The sequence below is a fragment of the Panulirus ornatus genome, chromosome 41 (assembly GCF_036320965.1).
Source record: "Panulirus ornatus isolate Po-2019 chromosome 41, ASM3632096v1, whole genome shotgun sequence".
In the NCBI taxonomy this organism is placed as follows: domain Eukaryota; kingdom Metazoa; phylum Arthropoda; class Malacostraca; order Decapoda; family Palinuridae; genus Panulirus; species Panulirus ornatus.
Window position 1 is genome coordinate 15,324,669 of NC_092264.1, and position 9,667 is coordinate 15,334,335.

General features: G+C 45.5%; 2 protein-coding genes across 6 annotated transcripts in view; one reads left to right on the forward strand and one right to left on the reverse strand.

Moving 5' to 3' along the window:
* The window catches only part of LOC139761699 (oxytocin-neurophysin 1-like), a 62,315-nt gene extending 56,428 nt beyond the window's left edge, over positions 1 to 5,887 (forward strand). For 3 of the 5 annotated variants that reach the window (XM_071686053.1, XM_071686055.1, XM_071686057.1), the window contains 3 exons: positions 2,715 to 2,845; positions 4,147 to 4,357; positions 5,427 to 5,887. In XM_071686053.1, coding sequence (XP_071542154.1) covers positions 2,715 to 2,845; positions 4,147 to 4,357; positions 5,427 to 5,545 — 461 coding nt within the window. In that variant the 3' untranslated portion in view covers positions 5,546 to 5,887. The remainder of the gene's footprint in view (positions 1 to 2,714; positions 2,846 to 4,146; positions 4,358 to 5,426) is intronic. The other 2 variants (XM_071686056.1, XM_071686058.1) reach the window with 1 other exon arrangement.
* A 114-nt stretch (positions 5,888 to 6,001) lies between these two features.
* Positions 6,002 to 9,406, reverse strand: LOC139761700 (uncharacterized). Its single transcript, XM_071686059.1, has 3 exons — positions 9,279 to 9,406; positions 7,590 to 8,555; positions 6,002 to 6,370 (listed from the first exon to the last, which is right to left on the reverse strand). The coding sequence occupies exons 1-3, from the start codon at positions 9,288 to 9,290 to the stop codon at positions 6,227 to 6,229; spliced, it is 1,122 nt and encodes a 373-aa protein (XP_071542160.1). The 5' UTR covers positions 9,291 to 9,406; the 3' UTR covers positions 6,002 to 6,226.
* Between the last annotated feature and the right edge of the window lie 261 nt (positions 9,407 to 9,667).

Consider the following 9,667-nt stretch of genomic DNA (forward strand, 5'->3'; position numbering starts at 1 on the left):
TTTCACATGTACAAGCGTTCGTAGTGTAGTGTTTATCGTTGCAACCCCCACCTCCCCGATCTAACGGACCCCAGTTCGAATTCCTGGTAGGGCAGTCGGTACACAACCATCCCAGATGTTCATCTTCCAATTTGGCAGTGGTCGAGGAATGAGCGCCCAGCGAAAGTTGGTGTGTGTGTGTGTGTGTGTGAGTACTCGTATGTATATAAAGTGTGTAAAGATTTTTTTTTCGCAGTGATGCAAGCCTTCCCATACACAGAGCACTGGTTTACATACAGCAACCATCGTCTTGCTACCAACCAGAGTGCAACTTGCAACCTATCACACTAGTGGGCAACTTGACTGTTGCCTTTCATCCTGCAGATATCGGTTGCCGGTCAGAACTACTAAGCGAAAGATGTGTCAGACTATGTATCGGAATTTGACTCTTAGAGACGGGATTAAATGACAGTGAGAGAAAATGTTTGCAGTCTGTTCGTGTTGAAGATTCAGACCAACCTCTCGGAAGACACAGTGGATTGAGAGGACTTTGTTATTCGTGAATGAATACCAGAAGACGAGAAGGACACGGGTGCGCAATTCGTTTACTGCAAGGAAAAGTGTCCACAAACCAGTTTGATCAAAAGTTAACAGAAGTTTTGCAACCTGAAGGAGAGCGACCGAATTATGTGGAGACTAAAAGTCGTGTATGATGTCTTCGCCAGAGGTGCACGCCTGATGTCTGCGCAGTCATTACTGGGTTTGACTTAACCCCCCTTAAGCACAGCGGTGCGACACTAGCACGAAGTATGAAGACGTGAATTTATCCTTACCATTGAGGGTCTGGTCAGACGCTTATCTATATTATCAGTCAATCGCAACGACGCGTCGTGCTCAATGGTTCTTAGTCGTGCTTATCGGTTAACTAAAGGTCAGCAGCCACGTAAACCTGTTGTTCAGGATATGTGTCATTGATTGTGACTATTAGGAATACCTGGTTAAAGGTACATGCAACAGGGAAAATCAAAACGCGCTTGAAAGAAGGAGAGAGGATGGCAATACTGCTTGCCATATGCTGTGCTGGAGTGAACACAGATAGTAGCTGCGCAATACGAGCCAGTCTGCCCGAGAGTTTGGTATCAAACATGGTTGAGGTTAAAGAGACGAAGAAGGTGTGTGAATCAACGAAGAACCGTGAAACATTGCAGTTATCTGAAGTGTTGGTCAAGATGAAGAAGGAAAAATAGTTACACAAGTGTAATGAATGGGAGTTTTCGGGGGCACAACAGTTCGAATTGATGTTATTCCGGTCTTGTGCTACGTCAGGGAAAATATATTATTTCAAGCATTTACAATGACAATTTTTCCTCTATATTCAAATGCACAGGCAGGCGACTTGAGTCGGTCGATAGGTTTACCTTCGTGAGGTAGTACGGTGGATTGTGGGGGAGGGAGTGCGAGGGGAATGAAATGTTTAGTTTAAAGGATAAACGAGTTACGGAGGAGTCAGTGTTTTTCGTTAACTCCATATCTGAATTAGGCTTGTGGTGTAATGTGAAACCGCAGCAGCTTTAGGGAGATTCTCTTCTACCGCTATCACCGTCTCACACTAGTCGATGACAAGAAAATTATTTGACCCATATCATTGATGTTGGTGGCCAGCCAATATTATGGAAACAGCCAGTCCTAGCAAACACTAAATGCTATATGTCTTAAATAACAAACACGAAATGGGTGTTCACTTTTCTTCCTATGATCAACCAAATCATATTATTTCTGAGGTTGTTGATGTCCAAAACATGGTTGATTTTCTTTGACTCACTTCGAAGAATAATGACATTGCCATTGTGGTCGTTTTTATTTCGTCTTCCGCTTATGCTAAGTTGGCTTGGTCGAGGTGCAAACTTGAGTAGATTTAGCCTCAAGTGACGAAATTAAGATCCAGCAGACCAGCTATCGCTCTGTAACGTCTGTCTCATAGATGGACTAACTCTGCATGGGACACAAGCTTAGCTGACCACAGAGTACCAAGAAATATAGATTAACATAGACTGGACCAACCTATGTCCTACTCAGATGTATATTGACACTACTCGTTGTCCATATCACTCCTTAAGAGCACTAAATCTTGTTCCTAGTGTAGTCCCCACTTGCTTGGGGATACGTTGGTCAGAGAGCAAAACTGACACAATCCAAAACGACAGTTGTCAGCAGAACTGGAAGGTTGAACAACGGTTAATGTGGCTTCTTAGTTCTTTGAGCATACGCGTATGACTTGGATTGTGACCGTATGACCTATGTGACCTGACCCTGAAGGGTTGGGTCACTGGCTTTGGCATCGAACTCAAGTTGGAGAAATCACTTAGAGCAGGTAATGATTGCTTTTTTATATATGTATAAAAGCAGTTATTAGTGACGATTGTTGGATAGCAGTAGCCAGTTCGGCAGAGGAAGCCCATTAGTTATCCTAGCTAAGGTAGGCGACCAGTGTTATCAAGTAACAATGGTTTTAATAACCTGGTTACTTTGAAGATATCATCAATTATCGATAGACTTTTGGGGTATCTAAACATGATCATTGTGAATTTGTTGGTACTTGTTAAACCATACCACTTGATGCAGTAAATGTGGTATCTCTAGAACTCACGCAAACATCTGTGTATAGTGCATTCTGTTTCAGGAGCCATAACTGTTGATGGTGACAATATAGTCTAAGTGCAAGGTGGTTCACCCAGCAGGTATGCAGGTGGGTGTGGTGGTGGTGGTGACGATTTTGGTGGGTTCCGCAGCAGCCTGCTTCATCACTAACTGTCCGCCAGGGGGTAAGAGGTCCGGCGCCACAGCACAGCTGGGTCGGTCCCGCACGGTGAGTAGGCTAGCCATCCGCCTTAAGCCTAGTGTTCCTCAACGTATACACGCGTAGCTTCCTGTTGTAAAATAACTCTGTGATTGCTATCGCATACCACATCCTTAACTTAGATTATCATACCTATTTCGTAACATTGTCATTATAGTCCAATATATAGCTTAGCATCATTTAAGTCATGTATTGTCACTATATATATATATATATATTCTTTCTTTCTTTTCTTTCATACTATTCGCCATTTCCCGCATTAGCGAGGTAGCGTTAAGAACAGAGGACTGGGCCTTTTAGGGAATATCCTCACCAGGCCCCCTTCTCTGTTCCTTCTTTTGGAAAATAAAAAAAGAAAAAAAAATTGAGAGGGGAGGATTTCCAGCCCCCCGCTCCCTTCCCTTTTAGTCGCCTTCTACGACACGCAGGGAATACGTGGGAAGTATTCTTTCTCCCCTATCCCCAGGGATATATATATATATATATATATATATATATATATATATATATATATATATATATATATATATATATATGATTATTTGGTCAATTAAGTTATATAGATGCACAGACCAAACAGGCCCACAGTCCAAACCAGGTGGTCTGGCCTTAACGCTACTTATAAGAAAAACAAAACAAAGGCTCTCTACCCACCCTCCACTCCCTCCGGCAACACGCCGGACGGAAAACAGGTGGAAAAAAATACCTTGCAGGATTATATGCCTGAAGGATATTATAACAATAGAGTTCATTTGTTTTCCTTGTCCACTACTGATGTGAGCCATCGTAATAAAGAGGATAGATGTAGAGATAGAGAGAGATAAGACATCCTTTTACCAGGAGTCCTGGTAAAAGGATTCAAGAAGAAACATCAAGACCCTTTCAAGCGAAAGAGGGTTCCAAGTGCAATTTATATTTACGATAATCGCACTTCAGTGGGAGTTCTAATAGTTAACCGAAACTTTGCAATACACTACATGCTTCACGGAAGAAATCCGCCTCATCAGGTGTAAACAATTCACCAATTTTCAAAACCCAGTATAGACAAGACCTGTTGACCATCTCGCCTCCATAACCCAACTGGGTCTGCAGGTCTGTGTATTGGGTGTTGAACTTTGTGAATTGTATACACCCGATGAGGTGAATTTCTTCCGTAAAACCTTAAACGTCATGTACTGCGAAGATCCAATTAACCACTAGAACTCCTGAAGTGTGATTTCCCCTGAATGAAATCATCATGGACTGATGTGATCGTCACGTTATCAATATATAAGTTTGCGAGGACTGACGCGCCTCTTTAATTGCAACAGTGTGCGTCGTGCGGGCCAGACCTTCAGGGTCGCTGCATGGGTCCAGAGATCTGCTGTGGCCCAGCTATCGGCTGCTTCTTGGGTACACGAGAGGCCAGGCTGTGCCAAGCCGAGAACCTGGTGCCTCTTACCTGCACCAACTCCGACCTCAAGACCTGTGGCAGGATGCAGGAGGGCCGCTGTGCCGCCGCTGGGCTTTGCTGCACTGAAGGTATGAGCTAGGCTATCATCAGGTTTCGAAACTTCGTCATATCTTTAGTACCCATCCCCTGGTAACACTGGTGCATCTCTGTATTCTCTGTAGGCACTCATATTGTGGGGCTTACCAGCAACGTTGTTTATCCTTGTGATAGAAGACTTTTTTTTTTTCCTCTAACAACAGCATGAATAAGTGCATATTTCTTCATCCAGTTGTGTAACTGGTGGTGTACACATCCTGATATGCCAATTGTTACTTCTCTTCAATCATCTCTTTCTGTTTTCTTCGGTGTTGCTATTCTTTTTTTCCTGCTCTACAGACATTACTTTTGCCTCTATTATCATGAGCTGTCTTCGTGTGTCCCAGGTTCGTTAAGATCCGGACTCGTGGCATGAAACTGACTGATTCTTCCCATAGTTTTTATGTGGAGACCAACAACACGAGGATTTCTCGTTATGATGATTCCTTCTTTTCTTGCATTGTGAAGCTGTGGAAGTCTCTCGCCCCCTGACATCTTTGCCTCTTCACATGACCGACCCTTCCAGTTTCAGATCTACAAACCCTGCAGAACTCAGAGCGATCTTTCTTGTTTTCATGATTTTTCTCTGCATCCTCGTACTTGCATTTGCTTTTTTTTTTTTTTTTCATCCGACGTGGCTTCGTCTGTGGCATGTTTTGTGTGACTGGGAGTGTATGTATGGTGTCATGCCAACATACATGAGACTGAATATATCCAGTTATACCAGTAAGATATACGACACTGTATACATCTTGGACCAGTTGTATGATGTGTCAATATCCATCTCATGCCATCATACTAAGAGTAATCGTGGTAGAATGTGTATCCTTCAGATTAATTATGCATGATGCTTATTTTCTCTTATGAGCTGTATGTATTTCATATACTAATATTATACCTGTTAGTGTATGTATTTTGTCATGGTGGGGATTCTGTCTTCTTTCCCTGGTACACTTGTGTGTGTATGTTCATGTTATCGGTGACACCAGTTAAGTCAGGGTGAAAGCAGAACGCTTGCTTACCAAACCAGTGTGTGTTCTAATCTGGTAGTCTACTCGACAGATAAGTGTGTGTTCGACAGCGGCTGTATGATGGAGGAATCAAACACAGGTATACGGCGGGTGTACAGAGATCGACTGGCTCTCCTCCCCGCGCTCTCCGACGACCAGTGGAGTCTTTAAATATGGCTTCCGCTGTCCATGTTCCCTCGCACCGCCACGCCAACACCCTGACCATGTTACCGACACATTTCGCCCTGAGACGAGGCGTTGAATTCGTCGCGCTTTTTTTACTTCATGTAACCTAGATGATAAAGTGGCTACTGAAAGAGAATCTAAACAGAGGAGAAAAGTTACTGTCTTAACGTTTTGGTCAAGATACGTTTTTAACGACATCGCTCTTGGATGTGGCTAAATGCAACCGCTGGGTCTCTGTCTCTTGGAGGAAGGGAATTTTTCACCGGCCGTGAATGTTTTCCGATCATCGCACAGTTGAGAATACCATAATAAAGTGTACTGTGTTTATTTTCTCTGATTTTCTTGTCCCTCCCTCCCCTACGTATCTCATAATGTTAACAGGGGGAACATTATTGATAAAAAAGTTCATTTGAAAACGTGTCAGAAAACGGAAAGACAATATTGCATATATTTTCTTTATTTGACAAAAATAATATGACATTTGTAGAGTTTACAAATGAAGATCATGAAAAGAAAATAGACATCTCTATATAAGATCATGAAAATAGACATCTCTTATGTACAACACTCATGCCTCAGACACACAATATTTATCACACTCGCATCAGAATCCTGGCTTTCCGAGGAGCGATAGCCGGACTTGCCACCGACCAGGTCGTGGCCGGTCTACACCACCACCTGCTGCTGCTGCTGCTGGGGGTTCCCGAACAACACCATGATGGGGGCGCCGTGGGGGCCCTGTGGGACGACGGGGGAGCCCACCAGCACAGGTTTACCACCAGGGGCGCTGAACACCGGTTTCAGCCCAGCCTGTAGAAGATGGAAAGAGCGTAAGACAAATATTCAACGCAACTTTAAAGGAAAGCAATAAACTGGAGTAAGGTAGGCACGGCCCATGGCCAAGGCTGGATGCAGGAAGGGTTGGTAAGATGCGTGGTCAAGGCTGGGTGTAGAGATGGTTAGCACGAACAATGGCCAGGTCTGGGTGTAAGTGGAGTTAGTAAGATTCGTGGCCAAGGCTGGATGTAGAGAGGACTGGTTAGACTCTTGGCCAAGGCTGGGTGTAGGGAGGGTAGTAAAGATCCGTGGCTAAGACTGGGTGCAGAAAGGGTTGGTAAGATTAGTGGCCAAGTCTGGGTGTAGAGAGGGCTGGTCAGATTCTTGGCCATGGCTGGGTGTAGGGAGAGTAGTAACGATCCGTGGCCAAGACTGGGCGTAGAAAGGGTTGGTAAGATTCGCGGCCAAGGCTGAGTGTAGAGTGGGTTGGTAAGATTCGTGGCCAAGACTAGGTGTAGGGAGGGTAGTAACGATCCATGGCCAAGACTGGGTTAAAGGGTTGGTAAGATTCGTGGCTAAGGCTGTGTAGAGTGGGTTGGTCAGATTCGTGGCCAAAGCTGAGTGTAGAGTGGGTTGGTAAGATTCGTGGCCAAGGCTGGGTGTAGAGAGGGTAGTAACGATCCGTGGCCAAGGCTGAGTCTGGAAAGGGTAAGCACAAACAGTGGCCAAGGTTGGGGCTCGCCAGGGTCTCACGTATATCCTTGACGGATGTATAAAAAAAAACCCTAAACTGGAGCGTTCCGCCTCAGCTGTTATAAATGTCTTATATATAGATATTGTATTCTACCGAGGTGTACAACATCTCTGCTATTGTTAGTTCAGATAAGAAACTCGGTATCTTAGGTCGAGTAATGAACTGATGATCCACTTCACCACATTTCCCTCTCTGACCAAATCTGGTTCCCATCTGTCGTACCCCAAACACCTTCGAAATACAAAATGAAAATGGGAAAAGTTTCTAAAGTGGGATTTTTCTTTGAAGTCAACAGTCACCACAAATTCAAGGTCCTCAACTGTTATTTCAGGCTATTACGTGATCTCAAATAGACCCTCTCTCTCTCATATTGCGAGTACATATATATATATATATATATATATATATATATATATATATATATATATATATATAAGAGCGAAAAATTTGTAAAAATAATGGCTCTGGCATGATAAAGATAGCGTAGTCTGCACCTACCTTGGGCAGGAGGTTGAGAGTGTGTTGGGCGGGAGCAACTGCAATAGGCACCTTGGTGTTCCTGGCCGCCTCCTGTTTCCACAGGGTGTTGAACTTAGCGAACTCTGCTTGCATCTCTGAAGCAGAGAGGACGGGTGCTGCAGGGGCCTGCACTATGACCTCCATAATCTCCTGCTGCTCGGGCAGCTGTTCTGGCTGCTGTTCCGGCAGTGCCACCTGCTGCACCGCGGCCTGTGTCTGAACCTGCACACGGTGTGTCGCCATGGGGGCAACGGAGTTCCTGGCTGCCTCAGCCTTCCACAGGGCGAGGAAGTCTTTGAAGGCGGCAGTCATGTCTGGTGCGGGGGTTGCAGGCTCAGCCACCAGTTCCACCGCTCCCTGGGGCGCTTGCTTCACCTCAGCGATCGGCTCTGGCATCAGTTCGGCTACTGGCTGTACCTGAGCAGGCTGCTGGACGGCTAGCTGTACCTGAGCAGGCTGCTGGACGGCTAGCTGTACCTGAGCAGGCTGCTGGACGACTGGCTGTACCTGAGCAGGCTGCTGGACGGCTGGCTGTACCTGAGCAGGCTGCTGGACGGCTAGCTGTACCTGAGCTGGCTGCTGGACGGCTGGCTGTACCTGAGCTGGCTGCTGGACGGCTGGCTGTGCCTCAGCAGGCTGCTGGACCACTAGCTGTACCTGAACTGGCTGCTGAACTGCTGGCTGTACCTGAGCTGGCTGCTGTGCTGTCAGCTGTACCTGAGCTGGCTCCTGTGCAGTCAGTTGTTCCTGAGCAGGTGTCTGAGCCATCGGTTGTTCCTGTGCTGGTGTCTTGTGTAGTGAAGGGGTTGCCTTAGTATTCCGCGTGGCCTCGGCCAACCACAGTTTGTGGTAAGCGTCGTACGCAGCTACTATGTCGGGAACCACTTCCTGCTGGGGCGCTTGTGGACGCGCCTCCGTCAGCACCACCAAACCACACAGAAACACCTGCAGGGAGAAGGAACACCCGTTGAGAAGGAGCCGGGGAAAGATTATATGTCTTCGTACAAAACACTAGATGCTATTGGTGCTTAGTGGTATGTTTATGTATACCATATTTCGCTTGGTATACATTAGACATTAATGCCGAAACGAATAGATTGGATAATCATAGTGAAAACTCTCACGATGATACAATCAGTGTAAAGTTCGAGTAAACGATAATTTTCCTGTGGCTTAAGTTGATATAACGTACACCATCGGCTGAAGAACAGAAGCGAAGAAAAAAATAATGTATCGGGAATCATGTGATAATATTTTGCTGTCAGATCCCGCCCGTTTTGTGTGTGTGTTAAGCCTACCAGTGTTCCAGACAAAGAGTGATAAGAACCCGACAACAATGTACCCCACTGAAGCCTAGGAAAGTACGTCCAGGTTGCCAACCTTAGGTATAATATTAGCCCTAACCTAACAGGTCACGGCATGAGTCGTACCTCGAGGCTCAAAGGGACAAACACTTGCTTCATGGACAAAGGAAAAGCCAGAACTCAACAGGAACTGTGCCTGCTGGTGAAACTCAGATATTATTGTTTACTAAGTTCGTTTTCTACTGTCAGGGCGAGGCTGCGTGTGATTTATGACGTTCACCATAGATGAGAATATTGACTACGCTTCCTCATTATATTTCCAGGGATCAATTCTCTACTTAACAACGAGAGTAGACCAACTTACCGCTAGCTTCATCCTGCTGTAGTGGACACAGAACACCTCACTGCTGAAGGAGGAGCGAGGGGGCCCTTATATACGTCCACACCCCACCAGGAATGACCAGGCGACCTTTCCAACTGCTGAGTGGCTGCCGGAAAGTCCCGGGAAAAAAGCGGTTATGTGTCGACCGCCTCTGAAATATCAGAGTGCCATGGTCAGGGCGACCCACACCCTCTAGCTCGTGGTGAGGGGGGAGACAGAGGGTGCGGCTTGCCACCTGGCCCGTCACCCGATGATTCTTGTTCTTACACTGATGGTGAACAAGATAATCACAGACAATAATATTATGTAAAGACGTGTGTGTGTGTGTGTGTGTATATATATATATATATATATATATATATATATATATA